This window comes from Acomys russatus, chromosome 3, assembly GCF_903995435.1.
Source record: "Acomys russatus chromosome 3, mAcoRus1.1, whole genome shotgun sequence".
Taxonomy (NCBI): Eukaryota; Metazoa; Chordata; class Mammalia; order Rodentia; family Muridae; genus Acomys; species Acomys russatus.
In genome coordinates, this window is record NC_067139.1 from 57,572,658 (window position 1) to 57,598,538 (window position 25,881).

At 45.7% G+C, this 25,881-nt stretch overlaps 1 protein-coding gene across 1 annotated transcript in view; it reads right to left on the reverse strand.

The window, feature by feature from the left end:
• Positions 1-25,881, reverse strand: part of Cacna2d3 (calcium voltage-gated channel auxiliary subunit alpha2delta 3) — an 811,541-nt gene that overhangs the window by 57,450 nt on the left and 728,210 nt on the right. Inside the window, exons 30-31 of the mRNA XM_051140839.1 lie at positions 16,142-16,204; positions 13,194-13,264 (exon numbers count right to left, since the gene is read on the reverse strand). Coding sequence (XP_050996796.1) covers positions 13,194-13,264; positions 16,142-16,204 — 134 coding nt within the window. The remainder of the gene's footprint in view (positions 1-13,193; positions 13,265-16,141; positions 16,205-25,881) is intronic.

Genomic DNA, 25,881 nt, shown 5'->3' on the forward strand with positions numbered 1-25,881 from the left:
TGAAAACAACAATATTTATGAAACAAGAAAGTGGACATTTGTTTCCATTGCATATAAGATTATAGCTATCAGCCCCAGAAACATTGTATAGTTTGTCTGAGGTATTTTAGTTCCCCGTTGACAAATTAAAAAATAATAATTAAGTGAATGGAGAAAGTGCCTTAGGTCTCAGAGTCAAGAGGGAATGGTTAGAGACATGATTCCCATCTGCCTTCAGTGTTCCTCCATAATTCCCGGCAGTCCAAAGGGGAGATGACCAAAGTCCTAACTAACCTGGAAAGACTTCAAATAGCTTAATACAGTCACTCATATGTGTCAGTGTAGACTTCTCCCAACAAGAATTCCTTTCCAGAGCAACCCATTGCTTAACACTGGGTGCCCTCGTTGCTATGCTTAGGAAGAGTACTACAAGACTACCATGCACTATTACCACTCTATGTGGCCAGTCTGATGTGCCACCTGTCTCTCACCTCCCTCACAACCCTAGCCCCTAGTACAGTATATAGTGTGGAGAAGGAATTCTGTCTTCCAAGTCAAATGTGTGAAGTACACTCTGCCTGATGACAATCTCACCTGAGTAAGCCCTAGGACATAATGACCAGACCTTCTTGGGACAACACACTGGAGACAGTGCAGATCCATGTCTGGGTACAAAAACAAAAACAAAAATAAACAAACAAACAAAAAACACCTGCCATCTCTGACCAAACTGGATTAGAAGTAAGATGCAACCGGAAAGTGGCACATAGCACCACAGTAAAGTGTAAAGAGGTGGCTACATCGTCACCATTGCTGTCCTGGGTGACCCTCTCCATGAAAAACGTCCTCCCCTATGTCTTCCTTTTTCTTCCTGCAAACAAACAGCTTTGTTTATGGGACTAGAAATAAAGACCAGATACACACTTGTGAAGTCCAGGCCCAGGCTTCAATCAGCCTGGCAGAGGGTGTAGTTCACTGGCAAGCAGCCATGTTTGTTGCTGCAGACCAAGGTACCTGCCAAAGTTGGGGTGAGGGGGACATGTTATAGAGCCTTCCATCCCTGCATTGTGAGCTGAGGACTGTGGTAAAAAGCTGCTGTTGGTTTGACTGTAGGTAGTGACCATGAGCAAAGCATTCTTCAAAGCATATCACCCCATTTTCCAAAAGTACAAAGCCTGTCTCAGTCAGCCTCACATGTCCAAGTCCGCAGAGCTAAGCAGTGGCAGGGCCAGGATGACTGAGGGCTGATCTGACATCATTCTGCTTTCTTCTCAGAAACGCACAGAATCACACCTGTATCCATGCCAGGCTGTCACTGGAATATCAGAACAAATGCTGCCCGGGATATGTTCTCAGAATCAAAGTCCAGGATCATTTTGAGCCTCCAGCTGAGGGGCTGCTGAGGAGCCTGAAACCGCCCAACCGCCCTCCCACCCCCCCCCCCTTCCTGCCAGAATGAACCAGCTGGCTCACAAGACCAGCTGCCTGCTGGTAACCATGGTAACTCCCTGACTGACAGATGGCTGGAAGCTAGGGATTCTCCCTGGATCTTTTCCAGAGATCCCAGCTGACACTCTGAGGGCAAAATGAATCACTGTGGGGAAGCTTCCGGGCCTGAGCACCTGCCTCGAATTGCAAAGGGAATGGGCGGGGGTGGGGGGGAGCTGGGGGTTAGGAGTGTTGAGGGTGAAGGGGTTGTCTGATACTACTGTTCCCAAAGAGGCCAGAGAATCAGCCTTCCCTGTCTCCTCCACATCCCTAACTAGATGTTGCAAAAAAGAGACTTTCAGATGATTGCTCTTTGGGAATTGATTTTCCCCCCTTTACTGTTTTAAATAACTCCACTTTGTGGCTACCTGCATCCTGTTCTGCTGACTACAGTCAAAGAACGAGATAATTGCCTGCTTTCATTCGGCTCTAAAATAAGCCCCAAGAATTGTGCCTAGCCCAAGGCCACGTGCAGCTCTGGAGAGCTCGGCACTGGGAATTTAGCCTCATGACAGATAACATGCCTTAATTCCCATGACTTCATCACCAGACCACGTCAACCACGGTCATCCACAGCCTAAGACCTGTCATTAGCAACAACCCACTCCCTGGATGGGGCTCTTTGAAACTCTGAAGAAGGCAGGCACTGCATCCCAAGCTGCAGCTCAGAGCAGCAGGAGCGAAGGCTGTCCTAGACCGGATGGTCTACTTGGACTTTTATACAATCATTTTGCTGTTACTATTTTTCCCCCTTCTCTCTCTCCACTAGCAAAAAATGATCCCAAACCAAGCAATATTTTTTCTCATATTTAGCAGGTTGAATTTTAAGGTGGTAAGCTAGCTCATTTAAACTGCTTAGCAACTGTGGGACAAACATTTACTAACCATCTACTCCATGCCACAAGTCCAGGAAACTTGCCTATAGTAATGCCCAACCATGGTAGTGTCTCCATCCCTGCCTAAATGATTAGCCTAAAACCAATCTTGAAACAACTTAATATTTATAAATACAGCCATAGAAGCATGGACCAGAGAAGCCTTTGACATAAGGCCCATCTTGGGGGTATAATTAAGCAATTTTGAATCAAAACATCTAAGAAGCAAAGTGACTAACCTAAAGTGGCATATAATTTTTTTTTTGCTGTTGAGCTTGATAGTCCACTCTGTAGCGGTTGCTCTCACAGGCAAGGGTATGGGATATAAACGTGGGACATAAACGTGGGACATTCTTAAAGGGGGGGGGCAAGCTGTCTCTCTTGCCCCATGGTCCATCCTCAGGTCCTCACACTGAAGTGTCTCCCCATAAAACACTGTAATTTCCACATGGCTCACTCATATGAGAGCCAGGGACTTACCTTACCTCGGCCATGCAGCCTTCATGTCATCCAACCAGAGAGCACTCAGCACAAGCTTTAGTTGACCAGCACACTGCCTAGGCTGTGTGGTGCTGTGGTACCCAAGAGGCAGCACACTGGGCCACAGCAGATTGCCTTCTCTTGCATTCCAGTAAAATACCACCTCTCATTGTCAGGTGCTAAGGGTATCTATCCAAAAGACCAGAGCTGTTACTGTTTGTCTCCCAGGAATTTTGGCATTCTCCCCAATGTCAGGGGCGTGGAACAGCTCCTAGAGTAGGAAACTAAGGCCAAGGAAGGGGAAGCCAAGCTCAAGGCTATCCCCATATGTGTTAGGTGGACTTTCCACTCTAAGTTTATCGCAGATAACACTTTCAGAAGCTTCTGGTACCATTGCTTTTGAACCCATGGCAAGGTAGAAGGAAATCGTGGAGGAAAGCTGCACACATCAGGGCATCCAGGAGATGGAGAATAACAGGAAGGGGTGGGGCCAAGCTCTATCTTTCTAAGGTATGACACTGATGACTCACTTCCTCCAACCAGGCCTCGCCTTCCATAGTCCCACTGCCTCCCAATAGTTTTCTCACAGATTGAGTCCACTGGTGGATGAAGCCACTGACTGTTCCTTGGAGATCATTGCAAGCTGGGCTCATTCTTCAGAGGAACTATAGGAGAAAAACAAACTGCTGCAGGCCAGGCATGTGCCTAGCTACTCTACTGCGGAGTAATAGCCAGGTATTTCCTTGCTTACTTTGCCCAGGTACCTTGAAAGTGTGATGAGAGAGATCCAGATGAGCAGAAGTATTTCGAGAGACTACTTAATAAATGTGTAATTTATTAATGTAAATTTTAGTGAACAAATAATAAACTTGGTCTTCTGAACTTCTGTGGACCTCATAGATCCTCTTTCTGCCAACCTGAACTGCAGAGTGGTTGGCACACAGCTGTCCTGTGCCAGCAAACACCCTTAACAGTGTTTAAAAGCCAGTGTGAGGAAAGTAGGAAACAAAGCTGTGGTCCTCACAAAGTCCTTACACTGAAGGTCCCCAAGACAATATCGTAAAACTCTTCTAGTTCTTGAGACAAAATATACATAAAGGCTTTTATATTTAATATTAAGATATAAGATATAAGGCAGTAAGATAATAAGGTACCAGATGCCAGATATTAGAATATATGAGGTTTATTAAGTGAGCATGAGGAAGAAGGAAAGGAGGGAGGGGTACGAGAGAGAGAGAGACAGAGAGAGAGAGAGAGAGAGACAGAGAGACAGACAGACAGACAGACAGAGACAGGGAGAGGAAAAGTAAAAGTAGAGGGGAGAGAGAGAGAGGTAAGAGAGAGAGAGAGAGAGAGAGAGAGAGAGAGAGAGAGAGAGAGAGAGAGAGCCATTAGGAGGGTTTGTCCTTTTCTATAGTCCTGGGCAGGGCCACGTCCTCGTGGCAGGTAAGCAATGACATCACAGATAGGCAGACTAAAGCAGAATCCCAATAAAGGTGAAAACAAAAACAAAAGAAAAACTTCTGGAAAAAATCCATCCATTCCAAAGACTGGCAGAAAACAGAAGAACATATTCTGAGTTCAAATTCCATGAGCCCCACTCACTCCTATGGGTAAACTTGCAAGATGCTAAAATCCCAGAGCCTCTATTTTTGTTCTGCTTTTGCCAAATGGAAATAGTAGTTGCTCCCTTGTGGGGTTTTTATGGGGATGAATCAAGGACAGGCATTTGGTATCCCTGCCTAGAGTTAGTGTCTGATATCAAGGCGGGCCACCCAGGTGAAGAAGACCACGGCAGCCACTGTTGTTGCAGTGTGGTCTACAGAGTGGTCTGTTGGAATCTTCATGTTTTTGCATTCCAGAAAGGTTGGCCCTGAAACACACTTGTTCAAGCCAGTCTCTCTCCTTGCTCCCTTCAGTGCCACCTCTGACAAAGCACGCATCTGTGGAAGTGGCTAGGTCAACAGGAAGCCAAGAAGCCATTCCGTTCCTTACAGGAGCTGCTGTGCATCAGGCTTCGGCAGGGCCACCAGCACGAAAGGAGAGCAGCCATCCAAGCATAACACACTTCTCCTTTTCACTCTCTCAACTCTGAGTTTAGGTTGTGGGCTGAAATGTAACGGGATACCCCAACGTTGGGAAAGCTCCTAACTCCCCTACAGCCATGGGAAGAAGTGTCTCCATTTCCAATTATACCTTGATGAGTCACCATTTAGAAACGTGGTGATTTTGATCACAAAGGATTCTGAGTGAACATATGCATGGCTTTTGGAAGGGGTGGAGGAGGATGACAAGCATAGGCATGCGGTCACCAAGCACAGAAACAAAAGCACCACACACACACACTGCACACACACAGTGCACACAATGGCAGAGAAAGGGAAAGAAAGGGGATAGTAGCTGAAACAGAGAGGTTCCATTGACAGTTCCAAAACACTAAAATTTTTTTACCCACAGCGCATTTCCCTGCAAGCTATAGGCCAGGCTTGTCCATGTTTGTTCTTTCTGGCTTCTAGCAGAGTGAAGAACAAAGGAAGAGCAGCCTTGGCCTTCCCAGAAACCACAAGATTATCTCATAAGAGCAAAAATCCCAGGGCAAACCCCCAAGTCCCTGGTACTTGCTAAGCACTTACTGTCATCTCCTGAAGTAAGGGCATAATCTGTACCTGCTTCCTAACTGCTATGGATTCCTTGAGTTGCACAGGGAACTTTGTCTTAGCTAGGGTTTCCTTACTGTGAAGAGACACCATGACCATGGCAGCTCTTATAAAGGAAAACATTGAATTGGGGCTGGCTTACAGTGTCAGAGGTTCAGTCCATTATCATCATGGCAGGAAACATGGCGACATACAGGCAGACATGGTTCTGGGGACAGAAGCCCGAGAGTTCTACATCTTGATCCACAAGCAGCAATGAGAGACTTGTGTGTCACAGTGTGCAACGGAAGCTTTTATTCGCCTGTTTCAATTGTTGTCTTACTGGCTTTATCTGCTAACTAGGCCTAGTCTTCCGTACAGTCTAACCTAGTTCTAGAATGTTTTCAGTCTCTGAGGCTTACTGCTTCATAAGCTTACCCATTCTTGTTTTTTCTGAGCTCTGGGCTGGCTGGTTCAACTCAGCTGTTCTGGCTCAAACCCCTCTCCCAGCTGACTTATTCAATCTGGCTTTTCTCTTAGTCCCTGAATTGCTCTGCTTGGCCTCAAGCTAACACCAGCAATTGACTCCAATCTTCTGGCTCTTTCTCATTCTCTGGCTCATTCCATCTTCACCTGAGTTCTCTCTCTGTATTACTGTCCTGGTAAACCTGCCTCCTCCTCTCTTTGCATTGGCCCTTTAAGTACCTCCACTTTCCTCTCTCTTCTCGTGAAAGTTGGGCGTGTCTTATTCTTTCAAATCTCTCTCTGATTTGTCATGTTTTCTGCCATTCAATTAGACATCGCTTTCAAACATGGGTGCTTCCTTCTACAAACTAACTTTACTTTCATTGTTTGAGATTAAAGGCATGTACCACCACAACTGGACCTAAGCTTTTCTTTACCAGAAAAGCTTATGCTCTATCCCAGGCTGGCCTTGGACTCAGATACGCTTGCCTCTGTCTCCTAGATTAAGGTCCTGTTTGCATCAGCTGGATCACACAGACCTAGAAAGTCTTTGGATGCGATCTCTTGCCAGAACAGCCTTGTTCTGAATTGAAATTCCTCTACAGCCCTGGGAATAGCTTGAGTACATATGAGACCTCAAAGCCTGCCTGCGCAGTGACACACTTCCTCCAACAAGGCTACACCTGCTAATAGTGCTACTCCTTGTGGGTCAAGCATTCAAAACACCTGAGTAGTCTATGGGGACTTTTCCTATTCAAACCATCACAAACTTGTTTCAGTGTTCCCTTCCATCACCCTGGTTTAAATATCTTCAAAGTCATACTTGTCTGTCTTACACTTGGCACTTCGTAACTAAGCTGCAGCCTGACTCAGTGGGACTCACTGTGTTCTGCCTTTTTCGGGTGGGAATGGAAGTGATGAGGCAGGAAGATAATCTGTTTCTCTGATAATCTGCTAAATATTCTGCTGTGGCTAGATGCCCCCTCTGAGACGAAGTCTTAGTCTCCTGTTTGTCTGTATACTTAGTGTTGCTCTAGTTAGCATGGGAGATCCTGGAGCAGCCATTCTCAACCTGTGGGTCGCGACCCCTTGCTAGGGGGTGGGTGTTAAATGACCCTTTCATGGGGGTTGCATATCAGATACCCCACATATCAGACATTACATTATAATTCATAACAGTAGCAAAAGTGCAGCAACAAAATACTTTTATGGTTGGGGTCACCATAGCATGAGGTGGCAGTATTAAAGAGTGGCAGTATTAGGAAGGTTGAGAACTGCTGTCCTAGAGAGACCCAGTGGGGTACCTGGGAGGGAAATAACCATAGGCATGACAGATTGATTCCATCACACCTGCATTGGTTTGAAGGTGAAATGCTTCCCACAGGCTAATGTGCTTGAACGTCTGGTTCGCATGTGATGACACTTTTTGGGAGTTTGGGTCTAGCTGAGACATGAGGCCCAGGTGCTGGGCATAGGCTACCAGGAGAGAGGCACGAGGGGCACAGCTTGCCTTGTTTGCTGATCCAGCAAGATATGGACCAGATGTACTGTGAACTGCCTTGACCAAACTTGCAGCCGAGGTGCCTTCCCCGCGTTATGGACTGAAGCAGCAATTCCACCTACCCTCTTCCCTTAACTTGCTTCTTCAGGTGTTCTGTCACAGCAGAGAGGAAACAATATCTAAAGGAAGGCTGGAGGTACAGTACTAGAAGCCAAGGAGATCTGAAGCCTTTTTATACAGGAAAGAATCAACTTAAACATCTGTACTTGAAAAGAGGAGGAATAGAGGGAGGTGGTAGCGCACGCCATGAGTCCCAGCACTTGGGATGCAGAGTCAGGCGGATCTCTGAGTTCGAGGCCAGCCTGGTCTACAGAGTTCCAGGACAGCTGGGACTATACAGAGAAACCCTGTCTCAAAATACAAAATGAAACAAAACAAAACAAAAATGGGAAGGAAGGAAGGAAGGAAGGAGGGAAGGAAGGAAGGAGGGAAGGAAGGAATAAAAGACATGACTCATGGCTTCTGGTTGTGCACTATCTCCCACCTTAGCTTGGTGACATGAACCAAGGTGTGCCTATGTGTGCAACAGAGTGTGTATATGTCTCTGCGTGTGTTCTGCAAGGAGCTATCCTATAGTGACAACCAGAGCATCCAAGCTTGGGAGCACAGGATGTAACACCTTCAAGCTGGGAATATATCTCACACTATCCAATTCAGCTCTTGTTTATGGCTATTTGAGGACTTTATTTAGACTGTTTTGCTGAAAGGATAAAACATGTTATGGAATGAAATATTCTTTAAAATGTCAGGCAACTCCTATGCAGGCACGGTGAGGCCTGTGCCTGGGTGCTTTTCACTTGTTGGTTCTTGACACTGGCTTTGACCCTGACTGTGTATACATGAGAACCATACAGAGGCACTTTCATGCACACATGTGGGCTCCTTCCCCACACCAATGTAAGATGAGCAGGTATTTCCCTGACCATAGGTGTGTTTTAGGTTTGTTTCACCCCTGTCAGACACCGAAGCACAAGGGTCCACACCCCTTGGTCAGCCTTCAAACTGTACAGATGAGTCACAGGCTTCCTGTTAAGTGACCAACTAGATATCTGTGGTTTGACTTCTTACTGAATGGCTAGTCTTACCTTCTTAGCCAATAAGTTCTGCAATGCACAAAGATCCCTGTTGACGAAGTAAGTTAGACCCAGAGAGACTGAGAGACCTGTGTATAACCACATGGTTGTGAATCTACTGCTCAACACGGAGGCTTACGTGGGCACCACAAGAGCTTGGAAAGGTCCAGCCATGACACCTCTTTCCTGTATGCCCAGCACTAAGGGAGGGGAAACAAAGAAGCAAAAACGAACCTTCAGCCTTTTCCTACAGTGGCTTATTTAGTCTCCCTGAGTATTTGATGACTTGCATTAGCATCCTTGGGAGTGGGAGTGCTTGGAGAAGAAGAACCAGGAACTCTAGTACAGTTGCCAAAAGGACAGGTCATGGCTGATGACAGAGAGATGTAGAGTATGTGTTCTGAAAAATGTAAGTTTAAGGCTTTTCCTAGACAGGAGCATGAGTAGGGCAAAAAAAAAAAAACAACCAGCACAAGAAATCCTCAGTGAGTCACCAGTCAGGGAGCCCACTTACTATCAGTGATAAGAACAAAGAAGTATTTGAGTTTCCTTGTTTGCAACACAAAAAGCTGACCTGGCACATAGTGGCATATAAGGGGGGAAAAAAAAGGAGTGCAGCCTGCGGGTATGGCGGGTCTGAGGATTTATCAATTTCAACTGAGTGATCTCATCACTCAGCTGATCTCCCATCCTGCAAGTTCTGCTCTCCAGATAAGACACTGCTGAACCAACGCCTTCCTTCACCTATGCACACTGCTAAATGCACACTCAGCCCAGCACCACTGTAGACAGGTCAAGGACAGAGGGCAGTAAAGTCTTCTTGTGTCCACACCTATGGGAGGCGGGAACCCAGCTCTGGTCTTTCTGAGTCTGATCATGTCCATCTATAGAACAAGTCTGTGATATGTTTAGCCCTGAGGCTGGCCCTGTAGCCTGAATCACTGAACAGCCCTTCTCTTACAAAGGCTCAGACTTACTTAAATGTACTGCCGACAAGTGTCTACAAAGTCTTGAGCAAAGGTCCCACATCTCTGGTTTGCCCTTGGTCCTGCTACTGGGCAACTGGTTCTGTTTCATGAGGTTGTTGGGAGGTTTTAGGAACAATGATACATGTGGGATAGAGTGGTGCATACCTGGGCTATGCTGTAAAATGTCAGAAGGGAAGGGGAGGAAGGGAGGAAAGAGGGAGAAAGGGGAGAGGAAAAATGAGGGAGAGAAGAATGGAGGGAGGATAAATGGATAATAACATTTATTATTAGAGGAAAATAATAAATTATTTATTTATTATTTAATAATATAATAATTCTCTCTCTCTCTCTCTCTCTCCCTCTCTCTCTCTCTCTCTCTCTCCCTCTCTCTCTCTCTCTCTCTCTCTCTCTCTCTCTCTCTCTCTCTCTCCCCACCTGTCTTTCTTCTTTCCAGTGAAAAGTCAGGAGAGAGATGTGGCAGATACTTGAAAGAGGAAATGATGGCAGTTTTCTAATCTTTTCTTTATTTTCCCCACATTACTGATGCATCTGTTCTTGGCTCTTGGCCCCTTGGTCATAGGGGAGCTGGTAGGACATATTCAGTCCAGAGACTTAGCTAGAGGAACCAACAACGATGAGTTTTGCCCTTAAAGAGTTTCACGGGCTGGTGTCTTACATCATGTGAGTGGTTTAGTTACTCATAGGAATCAAAGGCCCAGGAAATCACAGAACCAAAAGTGAGTGTTATTTCCCTTTGATGGCACTGCCATGTACAATGGTCATTGGGCCACCAGGTAAGCGGGCAAAAAATCAGCGGAAAGGCCCATTGCCATTTAGGTGAGCGTATTGTCAGACATTTGCGTTACTGCAACCAAATACCCAGAAAAGCAAATTAGTGGATGAAGAATTTATTTTGGCTCATGGTTTCAGAAAGTTCAGTCCATAGTGGAGGGGATGACATGATGAAGCAGAGCACTTTACACTATGAGAGCCAGGAAGCACAGTAGAAGTATACAGGAAGGAGCCAGGGCAAGACATAACTCCAAGTGGTGTACCTCCAATAGCCTACTTGCTCCATCCTCCTACTCATTAGCAACCAATAATAATGGTGCCTGTTATTAATATAGCAAAGAATAAATCCACTGGCTAGGCCAGATTTCCCTTAATGTCTCTGGAAACACCCTCACAGATGCTCTGAGAGGTCTTCAGCAATATCCTAGGTGATAATTTGTTAAAGTTGAATCTAAACCATTAAAGCCAGCATTGTTCCCCAGATGGAGGAGCTGTAAGGTCCAAGCAGGGAAATAGCCAAATGTAAGTTTGGTGGAGGGATGGGAGGTGTTTGTCTTCTGGCTCACAGCACTTGTCTCTCATGAATGTTGCTAATTAAAGACTAGAGGCTGATCAAAAGGAGAATCCTTGTGCCAACAGCAGCATCCAAGGTACTGAAAAGAGGGGCGAGCTGGACACACCATCCTTTGTGCTACCAAAGTAGACCCATGGCTCCAAAGCATGCCTCTCTGTGGGTGGGACTCAGCTTAGCCAGGGGGCTCTGTCCCAGAGGAGGCCCCGAAGTTACTTCCAGCTACCCTGTTCCTCTGTTTCTAAGATCCACAGTTTCCCTGAATGGAAAGACTTGTCAGTCTTATTCTTCCAGAAAACAAGGAATGGGGAAAGGGCATGGACACCTATGACCAATTTCAAGGACTCAGTTGCCAGAGCACCATCACCAGGTGTCAAAAAGGTGATGTCAGCTGTTGCCACACAGTCAGCAAAGCTGGGCCAAGAGCAATAACCATCACAGCAGTAGCATGCAATTGCTGAGCCTTCCATAGACACTGGGCATGGGCTGCGAACCTCGAGCTTAGCATTATCTCACCACCTCTGCCGGCCACTGTGGGAAGTGACTACCAACCCTCTCCACGTTCCATACAAGAACTCAACCTTGGCAAAGTGAGCTGATGTAGTCTGAGTCCTGCAGCTGGTAAATGTTGGAGTGTCACTTTGACCTTAGTCTGTGTGACTCTGCACCAAATCTCTTTCCATTGCTCACCTAGCCCCAGGGAGAGGACCCTGGGGCCTTCCATGTAGCTCCTAGAGGGCAGCAGTTGCTGTCCTGCCCCTATCAGGCCTGTAGCCCTTCCTTTTTTCTCAAAGATGTTGGCTAGTGTGACAATAAAAGCAAGTTCTAGGTTCAAGCCAAGCATACTCATCCCACATCAAGGAGGAGACCAAACCCTTTAAAATTCCATTATAATTCTTCTCTTTCTCTCACCGAATTAAAGCAAACATCCAAGAAAGGGGGGAGGGGATGGTAGTTGTTAAAGAAGTTGAAAAATATACTTAGAAACGAGAAACACATGTATGATTATTCTTCATCTCCTGTCTCCTGCCCCTCAGAGTTGAAAAACAAGTTGACATTGTACAAATGTACACGCAATGTACTCTTCGCTCAGAGTAGATAGAGACAGCTGGGCTTCATGGCTGACCATCCAGGAGCTGCTGGGAAGCTTGCAGAAGTCACAAACAGCTCAAAGCCAGGCCCCGGGTGAGGGAGACCCCTGTCAAAGGCAGCCCATCCTTGAGTCGCTGAGCTGGAATCAGGCAGGGTGCAGTCAGGTCTCTCATTAAGTGAGTGTTAGAGATGGCAGAACCACTGGCTCCCTGCCACTTTTTATAGCACCCCTGACACACACACACACACACACACACACACACACACACACACACACACACACACATACCCTTCTGGCACAAATAAGCTATGGAGTTTCAAATACTGGCTCACTCTTTTTTAATTCCCTGCTCTTAGTATAGTGCTCAGTGTCTCTTGTCGGCGGGCTTCAAAATCTGATTTCCTGAGCTAGCGCATCCTTAGCTCTCAGCTACAGGAAAAATCACCAAGTAGCCTGGCATCGAGGTGCCACGGATCTCACAGGAGAGCTGCTGGGCCATTCTTGCACTTCCTGCTATTATATGCTTAAGAGCCTCAAGTACACATCCCCGGAAGCTCTACTTCAAAGGCCCTTATGATTCCTGGAAGACCAAGGCCTGGAACAACTACTTGGAGAGCTCCTGACACCCATCCAAGGCTTTCCTCAAAGGCCTTTGTGTTCCCAGACACACTGTTGGTTGGTACAGCTTTGAGGAACATGGGGCCAAGGGGAAGCTGTCCAATCCAACCTCTGCTCAGGGTGGCAGCCTGTTCTCAAGACCTGTTACCTAGGAAACTCAGCCACATTCATGTTTCTGCCAGTGGACTTCAACATCACAGGCAGGAGAAGGCTGAGCATGCCTCTCTTTGTGTTCTAACATTGTATCAGTAAGTCTCACAATATTTATTACCTTCTGTTCCAGAGCCCCCAACTGCCAGGGAGTGCCCCTGGCTTGTGGGACAAATGTGTCCCCCTTTCTGCTCAGGCAGGAACTTAGCTCCCTTTGCTTGACAGAATCAACTTGACTATGCTGACTTATTTCAGTACTGGCCTCTGATGTGCTCCATGCTGAGTGGACAGAAACTCTGTGATGGAGGAGCTGGGTCTGTAGGAAAAGCACCCATGCAAGGTGTGGGATCTCAGCGCAAAGTTCTGAAGTGGGAAAACAAGTGAGCTCGGCTGCAGGTCAATTTGACCTTTCTGGGGAAACTGCGAGCCCCATCTAATCCTTACCTTTTAAAGGAACTCATTGTTAACAACTTGTTCATCACAGCTCCTTCGACCTCACCAAAAAAATCTCCAGTCTGCGGGGAAGACAAGAAGGCACATGAGGAAGGGTAGAAACAGCAGAGAAGAAAGGCAGGCAGATGTGTGTGTGTCTGTGTGTGTGTGTGTGTGTGTGTGTGTGTGTGTGTGTGTTGGAGCTGAAAGAAAGCAGAGTTAGGTTTTGAAGACTCCTGTACCAAAAAAAAAAAAAAAAAAAAAAAAAAAAGGGGGGGGGGGGGAATGGCTGAAACAATCAGAGCAGCTGTGGGGTTAGAAAATCAGTGAGCAGATGGGGTTGCCTCCACAATACATGAGAGATGTTGCATAACAGGCTCAGTCCAGAAATTAAAAGGCATGTGTGTACACAAGGGCACCCAGACGCATACACACACACACACAATGTCTTCAGACAGGCTAGGCATTAATCTGTACATAATCCCTTCTGATTAAAGTGCTACTTCATATAGATAAAATGAGTCCCTGGAAGTGCTTCCTAAGCTGTAATAAAAATAATGGTTTACAATGCCTAGATGATCTGCTTAGGAAACTAGAAGACTCCATTTCATAAAAGTTCTGAAAATCAAGAACCCATCCTTTCTCAAAATCACTTTTTGAAAAATGTTTTCATTTTGTTTACGGTACGGATACTTACCAGGAATAAGACCGCCTGCCCAGTTCCACGGGGAGATGAATGATCTAGTCATGCCCCCAACAGCCATCCCTGCCCCTGGTGCTATCTTCAGGTCACTGCGAATCCAAAGCTTTGGCAAGTCTAATTCCTTTTATTTTGCAGGGGTAGGGTTTGAGACAGGGTTTCTCTGTGTAGTCCTGGCTGTCCTAGACTTTGTAGACCAGGTTGGCCTCGAACTCATAGATAACTGCCTGAGTGCTGAGATTCAAGGTGTGCACCACTGCTCCCCCAGCTCTGGCATGCTGTGATGAAATGTACTAACTTTGCATGTTCTCCAGACTTCAAGAGTCACCGAGAGAAGTGTCCCAAGGGTGAGGCACAAGCTCTGTGAAGGAGGAAGGCTGGAGACAACGGCTTTCTTCTGCCATCCTCCTGAAATGTGCCAGTGTAGAGGAGTTGAGAACCCTCATTTCTGCTCTGGGTCTATACTGTGTGGAGGGGAAGGCTGCCTCACCATAAGAGCGTAATCACATTCGTTCCTTAGACAATGCGATACCCAAATCCCAGTTCCACAGCACTTCCACCATACTTTGCAGGCTTTTCAGGCAGGCAGGCAGGGGAGGGGATTTCCACACTTCAGGGGGAAAAAAAATGTCAAGAAGAGAAGGAAGGAAGCATTTCTCTTATTGAGTATCGAGCACTTCCTTTTTGCTTTAGAGGAATTTGGAAATGCGTACCTTCTCTGAAGGCATGTGCCTCTGCTGTGAGCAAGGAGACCATTTGTATTTCATGTGTGTAAATATGCCAGTGTCAGTGGAACTGGTTGGTAGATGGAGAAGAATTATCCTAATTGGGGTGCAGGAAGCCAGACAACATCAAACAAGCCTAAACCAAGCAGGCTGGCGGGCTCCCTACTTCAGGGGGTGGGAGAAAGGTTTCGTGCAGGAGCCATGGGTTTCTGAGTAGTTTTCTGGCCAGTCCGTTCGGAGCCCAGAACCAAGGCTCTTCTCAGCCCTGTATGGCTCTGGTAGAATGACACAACTCCTTCTCTTAAGCAAGGACTTTGGGTTCTTGCCCCATAGGTATCTCTGTGTTCCTCTGAGTCGAACGGGCATGTTACCTTAGGCTGATGGACTTTTCAGCTGTCTCAGAGGCTAGCCTTGTTTCCTGGGCTCTTTTATCCTACCTAATGCCACTAATAGCCCAATGCCAAGTGATACTCACCACTGAGACACTATGTAGGCACCAGGAGTCTAGGGTACACTTAAGTGCTCTTGGGAGGAAGAGCAGAAATGGAATATTTTTTCTCAACTTTTGAAGTCACCATTTCTAAAGGACCAAGTCTCTATGCTTGGATCTTACAGAGCTGTGTTTTTAAACATTGAACTAATTTATTGAGCATGAATAGACCTATCAAATCATTGACTCCTGAAGCATTTCAGATGATTTTAAAGGGAAGTATGTGCATGCACACACACGTGTGTGCCTGTATATGCTTGAAGGTTAAATATCAGAAGGAGAAAAATCTCCTTAAAGTTTACCCAAACTCTTTAAAGCACCTCCAACCTTCAGGCAAAACTTCTTTTTAAACATTTATGGTGTGTGTGTGTGTGTGTGTGTGTGTGTGTGTGTGTGTGTGTGTGTGTGCACATGCACATGTGCACATTTGTATGATATATGTGTGTGTGTGTATATATATATATGTATATGTATATATATATGGATGCCTGCAATTGGCATAGCGTAGGTATTAAAAACCGAGGACTACCTTATGTGCTGATGGCTGCCTTTTACCTTGTAGAGACTGCTATTCTTTGTTTGGCATGTGTAAACTTCCAGGACTTGCCTGTCTCTGCCTCCCTTCTCACCAAAGGAGCACCATGACTCGGGATATACTCTATGGCACCCAGCCTTACCATGGATTCTGCTGATTTGAACCTAAGCAAGTGCTTTACTGCTGTGCCATCACCCCAGCCTTAGGCAAAATATCTCTTGCAGTCCAGGCAACTCTGAGGCAAAGAATTCCATAAGTTTAACATTTATGAGTACAAGAACAGCCCCTGGGCTCTGCTTCCCTGTCAGCTCCACACCAGAAGGTAAAGAGGCCTTGAGGGTTGCAAAGACGTAGGCTGTGACATTCTGAGAGAAATTAGGTTTCTAAGATGCTATTGCCTCTTACATATTGACCATCATCTCAAAGTCTTAGCTTCATAATTTGTCCCCACCCGGGACCCGAGTGCCATCTGATCCCCTCATACAGAGTTGAGAGGGCTTCCTCACTCACCTGTGTGTAGTCTTCAGAAACCAGAATGAATCCATTATTGTCTATGAGGTAACAGTTTACAGTCTAGAAAATCAGAACGAATACTTTACATTCAGGCCTCAGACTGCTTTTACACAGAATGACGTATTTCTAGTCTCAGACTGCCCCCCTCATCTCTTCTTCCCCCTTCTCCTCCCCCCTCCTTCGGGCCCCAACACACACATCCTTTTGTCGGGGAGGGGAGTTGAATCCCAGGAATTAAAAATACTTGCTGGCTTTGTGAGTTAAGGTCATGGTTAAACTAACCCCAGGGTTGACTCTGCAAAAACTAAGGAAATTGAAACGAGAGAACCGACCTTGGAAGGCTGGTATAGGGACATAATGGATGCGCACAGAAAAAAAAATATGAATTAAAGTATGCCTTGTGTATTCTCTTTATAGGACCTGACTATTTCCCAGGAAGAAAGTGTTCAGCGGCCCTCAGGCTTTTATTTGCAGTGGCTGCAGTGCCGGCCATTTGGATTTTCAAATGCCAGCACAATGTCATTACTCTAATGATGTATTAATGAAAACACCGTGTCAGCTGGGGGACCATCGGGGGACCAGGTCATACTTTTTAATTTGTTCATGGACTAAGGCATGGTGGAAGGGGCAGCCTTCAGTAAAAGGGGCCCCTCAGGCCTCCTAAAGGTTTTCAAACTGTGTTTTTAATTGGGAGCTGGATGTGGGGGCAGGGCAGCTAGCTCTTGGTAGCTCAGACTTATAAATTGTGGGGAGCAAGGTAAGGCAAACAAACCTCTGCTTCCCCCAGCTCCTTTAATCTCCCGTGAATGGCTTGCTACAGGCGAAGTTTTAATTACAGTGCTGTGGAGTTTAAACTTAAGGCTTAATTCCGTCCTTGATGTAACTCGGTTTCTATTTATTGCAGCTTTACATACCGACAGCAACATTTAATTTGTAACATATCTTTACCCTGAGCTAAATTCCGCTTAGCTCCAGGCCACCATGGGACTGGTGTGTGCTGGGACACTGGCCTAGGCACAGGGTTGGTTTTTGTAAGGCATGAAAGGACAAGAGTGAGGAAGTCAGAAAGATCTGGCTTATACTCCTAGTCATGGGCTGGCCAGATCTTTTTCAGGAGGGTGGTTTTCCAGACAGAGTTTCTCTGTGTAACAGCTTTGGCTGCCCTGGAACTGGTTTTGTAGACCAGGCTGGCCTTGAACTTATAGAGATGTGCCTGACTCTAGCTCCCTGGAATTAAAGGTGTGTGCCACCACCTCCCAGCCTACAACTAAAGCTCTTTAGGATGAATGGCAGAGCTTGGTTTTGTTTATCCAAGGGGTCAGATGGATGCTTTATACCTATTGATACTCTGGCTGTTGGTAGAAGCTCCTGGCCTTAGGGATACCACCACCATCTTGGAAAATCACAATAAATTCTAGGTCTGCTAGAGAGACCATTAGAAAAAGCAGTCTCCTAAATCCATACTTCTGAGGTGGTAGCCACAGGCTTTATATGGGTTTATTTTCAAATTTAGTTGAAATTTGGTTGAAATGAAGACAACGGCACACTCAGTTGATAGGTGACCTGATTTACAGCTCAGCGTTCCGTAAGAACTGTGTTTCGTGGCTGTGCTTTCACATGCCCACTGTTCTAGAGAGTTATTTTGACGACCACACTAGGATTAAACTAGTCTGCCCGTGAGTGCAACTCTGTCGACCCTGGGTTACATAGGGAGAACCACGTCTTCACCATGTCCAATATCATGAAGTTCATTCTGCAGACACATATATCCCCAAAGCTCTTAGCCCACGCCCATCGGTCAAGTAATGTGTACTGAGCACAGAAGAGGATTCTGTATTCATTTATTGATCAGCCATTTCCTCCCAGTTGCACAGGAAGTTCAATGTTCCTATGAGTCTCTGCCTCAATTTCCACCTTAGATTATTAATTCATCCATCCCTACCCACATATCCCTGGCATCACCCCTGCCCCTTTAAAAAAAAAAATTCTGGTCCATATCTCAGCCTAATATTATAGATACTAGCCAACACAATACAGGGGACAAGGTAAAAAAAAATGAACAGAAATCAAGTGGAAACTTTTCGAGAAGGGAACAATGTCATGAAGACCATGGAAGTAAAGATAGAGGAAAATTCGAATCAGAAGGATCCCCTGTCATATTAGGATGGATCAGAAGGAAAACTATCACTGTAGGGGAAGCATAGAAAATGCTTCAAGAAATTGGTTTCTAAACAAGGGGACCAAGAGAGACCCCATCCTGCAACTGGCCTAGCATTGGTCCCATTCCCTACTTTACTTGTTTCTTTGGAAAAATAGAGTTGCCTCTATACCCAAATTTTAAAAATAAACTTATTTCCACAATTATTCCTCAGAACAAAGCTTCGATAAAACTTGTCAGATGAAAACATCTGGTTCTTGCCAACCTTGCTTCTTGTTGTCCTCACAGTGGCAAGTGGTGGGACAGCAGGACACTTGCATCTTAGGCATGTGACATGGTCCTCCCAAAGCCCCGCTCTCTTCTGGGGTGCAAAGAACAGAGCAGAGCGAGAGTTCTACCTACACCTGAGGTGGAGGCTGCTTCTTAATTTAGCATCCGTGGTATGGGGGGTATATTTGTATGAGGCATGTGATGTGCAAGTGTGCACCGAGGCCAGAGAAGATGTTACTCTCTGCTGTATTGCCTCGAGACAGGTCTCTCAGTGAACCAGGAGCTCACTGTGTCATCTAGGCTGGTGGGTTGGGAGCTCTAGGCATCATCCTGTCTCCACTATGCTCCTCTGCTTGGCTTCTGACATGAGTGCTGGGATTTGAGCTCAGATCTCTGTACTTGTACAACAAGTTTTATTGCCCTCTCAGTCATTTCCCCAGCTTGAAATTTTATTTTGAAAAAAAAAAAAAAGAAAGAAAGAAAGAAAGAAAGAAAAAGAAAAAAGAACAAGCTATAGAGAGAGAAATGCTAAGCCTTGGTGAACAGACTACGACTATTACAGGAAGAATTTCTTTAATAATATATGGTTGTAGGGGGCTGGAGAGATGGCTCAGTGGTTAAGAGCATTATCTGCTCTTCCAAAGGACCTGAGTTTAATTCACAGCTCCTACATGGCAGCTCATAACTGTCTGTAATTCCAGTTCCAAGGGATCTGACACCAATGCATATAAAACAAAGTTTAATAAATTAATTTTTAAAAATATAGTTGTAAAGAAAAGGAAGAGGATAAATGAGGAAGGTGTTGAGGAAGAAGATGGAGGAACAGGAAGAAGAACAGCAAGGTTACACCATAAAAGCCTTTTCATATGTCCAGGTCAGGAAGTTCCCCTTGGACAGAGAAGAAAACTGAGGCCCATGCTCATAGAACCAAGCATGTGGCATCTGAACCCAGTGCCCTGTGAGCTCAGACCTTCGGTCCCTACTAAGGCTGGCTACTCCCCCTTCCAGAAGATGCCTGGACATAGTTAGGGCCCCAGGTCCTGCTTGTCCATGGAAGGCTTTCTCTGAAGAATGAAAACACATAACCTGTAGACAACTAAGGCAGACCTGGTCCTGCCAGAGTCACTGCAGAGCAACTACAAGACCACGACAGAAGCAGAAAGGTCAGGCCATCTCCACATTAAGAGCCTGCTGTGCTACAGCTGAGAAGAAGCAAAACCTCAAAATGGACTGTGCTTGGGTCTGCTAGGTCAGGGATTAACCCTAATGGTGGTTGCCAAGACCCCTGAACACAGCAATTTTTTTTTTGAATTGCTTTAATTTGGATTTTACAGAAACCTGATTGAAGTATGTTAAGTTCAGTAATAATTTCTACAAAAATATACATACAATGTCAGAATTCCTTAAAAACAACTAGTATCACATTTTTTCTTTAGAAAAACAAAAACAAAAAACAAAACACACATTAATATCAACTGCCACATGTTGGCCCAAAACATCTCTACAAGAAGAGACGGCCCAATAGTAAGAAAACTAGTTGTGAACAGGTACAAAAAGAGGTTTTCTGGTTAACTGGGGAACCTTTCTTATCTGAACCCAGATATAGCTAAGGGGGGGGGGGGTTCTCTGTGTGTGCCCTTCTACCGGCTGAGGAACAAGCTATGGAAGAAAGCACAAAAGCCAAAGACAGGCTAGAATCTATAAAAACACTAGCTGATTCCAGATCAGGGTGAGATTTAGTGTGCATCCTACCAGTTAGGGTCGAAAGAAGAACCCGGGGGCCCCAGCAGCCTGGTCTCCAAAAAAGCATCATTTATTGTATGTACTCCAGTTGGTGTGTGCTACTGGGCACACTGTGGGGGAGCACATCTGTTTCTTCAGTCCTGAGAACACTGGGACCCAGAGGGACACAGGTATTTCCTTCTTAGACCATGTATCTTGCTACCACTTTTATTTGTACCTTTTTCTGGTACCATGAGGATACCAGGATAGGAGCTGGCAGAAGGGGGTATACCTTGTGGGACTTGTTTATGGCCAAGTTGGAAATTCAAGGTTCTGCTGAATAGAAAGATTTGTTCAGTCCATTAGGCAAGAATCAAGTACTGCCAATACTGTGGCCGACAGGTCACCAAGGAAGATATAGAGCCCTGTCACACTCACTGGTGGAGACCTAGGCCATTGGATCTAAAGTACAGGCAGTGCTGCGTTGTCTACCTGTAAGTAGTAAAAGGCGATTGTAGCGACTATATAACTCCCCGAACGGCCTACCTGTTAACAACTCTTGAATTCAATTATGGCCAAGGGGTACAGTAACCTAGAGTCTTCACTTGGAATGAGAGAGTCCAGTGGGGGGTGTGGGGAAGAGCTGGGGTGAAATCACCTGCAATCGGGTCTGATCAGTTGTTTTTGCTGCATAGGTTGTTTTTTGATGAATACAATACTATTGTCTCTCCAGTGAAAAGAGATAGGAGTATTTCCCTAGCTTTACCTCTTCATGTTATTCCCCCTAAAGAAACCCTGGTGTTTTGGAAGATGACTGTACATACCCCTGTCCCTAAGGGTCTACTAACAGGATGAAGATGTGGGGAGATCAGGAGCTCCACGGTCTGAGACACACAGTAAGTATGTACTCCATGGCCATCTTTGGATATTGCAGGATCAGGTGGGTCTTAAAATGTGGAGATAGGAAAACAGGAGAGTGAGAGGCAGAAAGAAGGTTGTCTGTTTGATCTTTCGACAATGATTTGCTGATTCTGTATTGCTCTGAGAATTTGATTCAGGTCACTGAGGCACACACCCAGATCTTCTTTGGTGTGGGAAACTCAGAAACTGCAGACTGGAAGGAAAGGATGATGGGAAGTGAGCAGGCATAGCAGACAATCCCAGTGTTAACCGGAAAGCCCTATCAGCCTGGGGCTGAGATGCTAGCTTAGAAGTCGGGGGTTCTGACTGTCACTATCAGCATGACCTTAAATAATGCTTGGGTACTCTAGTAAGGCAGCTACTGTCATTCCATGGGGGAGTGAGAAGGTCGGCCAGGATGCCCAATTGAATGGAGGCTAAGCACCTTGGCTGGTGATGAGCAAGACTTTAAGAAATGTGTGGCATCCACCCACCAGAGAAGACTGATCACCTACCATGTATCCTTTTCTGAACATCTTCCGTGCCATAGTGCTACAGTTTCTCAGGAAGTCAAGTGTGGCACAGGTCCAGACAGGAGGTCCAGGGTTGGAGGCGGGACTTTGCACTGTTTGTCTTGGGAGGGTGCCCTCTGTTTGTTTTGACTGTCGGAATTCACTTACTCTCAGCACTGTGCAACATGACAATTTTGATTTTGATGGTGTGTGTGTGTGTGTGTGTGTGTGTGTGTGTGTGTGTGTGTGTGTGAATTCACTTAAGCTCAGCACTGTGCAGCATGACAATTTTGAAAGGTGTGGGGGAGTGAGGAAGAGGGAGGAAGGGAGGGAAGGATAGAGGGAGGGAAGGAGGGAGGGTGATACACAGACAGACAGAATGATAGAGGTCTGTGAGTAAAGGGCAGGTGAGTGAGGCCTGCATTTCTCTGGCACAAAGAAGTATTATTCCTTAGCACCCTTTCTCGGGTCTCCCAACCAGATCCGTAGTGATCCCTAGTGTGGAACAGACTGACCTTGCCTTCCCCCTCACTTGCTCTGTCTTCTCATTATAGGGTAAGTATAAATCAAAATACTACCTTTTGGGCTGCGGAGAGGGCATAGTGGTTACAGTGCTTGCTGTATATGCAGGAGGATGGGAGCTCAGATCCCCAGAACATAAGTAAATGCTGAGTAGACATGAAAGCTCTTCTATAAATCCAGCCTCAGAAGGCGGAAGTGGGGATCCCCAAAACAGGATGGCTTGGGGGCCTATCCACATCAGTGAACCCTAAGTTTGGTTGAGAGACCATGCCTCAATGAATAAAGTAGAAGTCCAAGCTAAGATTCCTGGGGCCGTCAGTGCACACACACATGCACAAACACATGGGAAAGAAATGGGGGGGGGGGGAGGGAGATTCCACTTTTAAAAATCATTGCTTATAAAGGACTAACTCCAAAAATACATGTCTGATAGAAATCACCTGTGTTCTTCCTCATACTAGCCTATTAAATGACCCTCTGGCCTATCCACTCAACAGCCTGGGTGTTACAAAAAATGGAGGCATCCAGTTGCTTGTATTTAGCCCTATTCAGCTTCATCTGCCCTCATTCAAGGAATCTTTCATATGTCAGAAGAAATTCCTACCAAGACTCCTAAAGTCTCCACAATTCATATACCACACCAATCTCTGTCTCTTTGGCAGAAGCATAGAGCTACATGTATCACAAAGGTTTTGACCTCTCGCAGGTAGCCATTAACCTTCCTCTGTCTTTGCAAAATACGGGTGTTGTCAATAGGTGATGAGATTGTCAATAGGTGAGTAGACCAAAAGTGGCTCTTTTGCTGAGCCATGGAGAAATGGTAGGTGAGCATGGCCTTTCCATTCTGAATGCCAAACATAGCTCTTTGGTCAGCTTGGTGCCCTTGCAGGAGTGCTATCGACCTGGAAGCCCTTTTTCATGCCTTGCATATGGTTTCCAATGGCAGCCAGACACTTATTCCCAAGAAGGACTCAGTCACCACATCATGAAGGAATGCACTAGAGCTGACATTCACCCTGGGTGGATTGCAAACTCTTCTATCATCCCATGTTTGGGTCCTGCCAATCACATGCCTCCAGCTCTTACTGTAAACTAAAGATGTCCTCTTACAAGATAGAAATCTGTCCGTCCGCATGCACCGACCACTCCCACAGCATACACTTGCTAGGGCCTAGAATGGGCTGATGGGGAAACAAATGAGCCACAGGGGCCCTCAGCCATCGTGTGTCTGAGCAGTCCAAGAAAGTGGACCATTCTCAGTGTGGGTAGCACAGACAGAGACATGGGTTCAGGATAAGGCCAAAACTGATTTTAATGGGGGACTCAAGGAATAGGGGGCAACTGGGGAGGAGAAAGGATGTGAGACAGCCCTAGGTACCTAATTAAAAGTTATGAAAAGAGTGACACATGGCATGAGTCTGCTGGAAAAAAAATAGCATTGGGTCTAAGTAGGAATGTGGGGCTGGCTTTCCCATTGAAAACAATGCCAACTGGTTGCCTAGAGCCAAAACTTAGTAGCCAAAAGCCAAATGGATGAAAATTTCAAAGTACAAACTAGGGCATGAATATCAGATCAAATTTTTTTTTAAAAAAGGATCAATTTAAGGATTACTTTTCAAAGTGTCCCTTTAGGACATGAGTTTTCCCTAGGCAATAGGGAATGACCATGGTACTAATGAGGGCACTGTGGCCTATGTTTATTGTGCCTTATCATATGTGCCACTGCCACCTAGATCTTCAGGCACAGGGGAACCACCACCCTATGGGAAGAACAGTCTGGTGCATGTTTGGTTTAGGGACAGCAGTAGTGAGTGTGTCCCCTTTCTAGGTGACACGATAGAGTTTTTCCATTTTCTTTTCCCTATACGCTCTTCACTGTGACTTTTGATATATATTTTCAAGACAGAGTTTCTCTTTGTAGCCTTGCCTGTCCTGGATTCACTTTGTTAGACCAGACTGGCCTCAAACTCACAGAGACCCAACCATTTCTATACCCACTATGTGGTTGAAGAAACAGGGAGAAAGAAAGGTTTGGGCACTTGTCCAAGGTCACACTGCTACCTACTTCCAGAGTCAAAGTTAGGACTTCAACAGTCTCAACTCCATGGCCTGTGCCTTTAAGCACCACGCTGCACCTCCCTCACCAGTGGTCAAGGCAAAACAAACTGGCTGTTTCCAAGCCCAAGTAGAGATGTGTCTTCACTTGTCTTTATGGGGAGATACACCTGGGTAGAGTGAATTGTAGGGAAAACACTACCTCTTGCCTTTATTAAACTGTTTAAACAGCTATGTACATGTGTTGCCAACTAATCACCCATTCATCCAACCAAGTTTCCAAAGTACCATCCACCCTTCCTGCCAACCAGCCACTCCCTGTTCTCTTGTTGTAGCTGCTGTCATCGGTGACACGCCCTTTAGTGACATCTGAACACTCCAGAGATGCAAGAGGATGGAGTTCAACCCAATAGCTCCTACAAAATGCTGATGTGTCTTAAAGCCAGAAGGGGAATCTGAGCTCCCCTGGCTAGCCTATAAAAGTTATCCTTCAGCTTCCTGAAACGGGTGTTGATCACTCCTCAGGGAAAATTGGTTTTGATCTGATGATCAGAAAAAGTTGGGCTTCTGCTGAAAACATGACGGATTGGCTTTTGCTGTGCAGATATGGTGACTCATACAATGATAGTGTTTTGATAACAATTTTTCTTTTAAGCTAGCAGCTAGACCACTGGGAACCAAGCATTCTTCTTCTTCTTGTTGTTGTTCTAACTTTGTCCTGGACTCCCTTTTATATTTATGATCTTGTTTTCCATTTGCCCAGTTTTAAAAGCTGTACTCCTAACCTATGTTTTCTGGGTTGAAATTATGTTTGGTAAGTGATCCTGAAAGCCTTGTGGTAACCAAAAGGACTGTAAGTATCTGATTATAAAGTTTAGTTGATGAATTGATTGACGTGTAGCTAAAGCACGGAGGGAGGGAAGGAGGGGGGTGCCATGCTAGCTACGATAAAAGCAAAGTCCAAAGGGTAGGCTTAAGTCAGGGACACATTAGTTCCCTTCATTGCTGGCTTGAGAGATTCAAATTCCTCCCCACGAAGGAGGGAGAGGGAAAGGGGCAAGATAGAGCATCTTAATGGCTATGTTAGAATGAAAACTTGAGTTTCAGAGTTTTTAACCAAGATTTGCAGCTTGCTAATTACCACTCATTTATCTCATCTTTGGGTTTCTTTCCTTTCCTTTCCTTCTACTCCCATTTACACACACACACACACACACACACACACACACACACACACACACACACACACACACCAGGCCCTTTCTTTCTATAAGGATCTTGTTATATGGTCCTGGGCCTGACTGGCTGGGAACTCTCTATGTAGACCAGGCTGGCCTTGAACTTAGGCTGCCTTTCCTGCCACCACCTCTTGTCTGAGTTCTTGGATTGTAGCTATAAACTGCCTTGGCCTGATTCCTCATTGATTTTCTTACCTATAAAACGAGGCCTACCTATTTCACCTATTGTTCTGATGGTGGGAAGAAGATGAAGCATGAAGTCAAAGCTTTGGGGACTCAAATGTGATCTTCAAACGGGAGTAATGTCTACTTAGTCCTGTAAACAAAACAGCAGCGTTCTAGCATCGCACTCTAGGATAC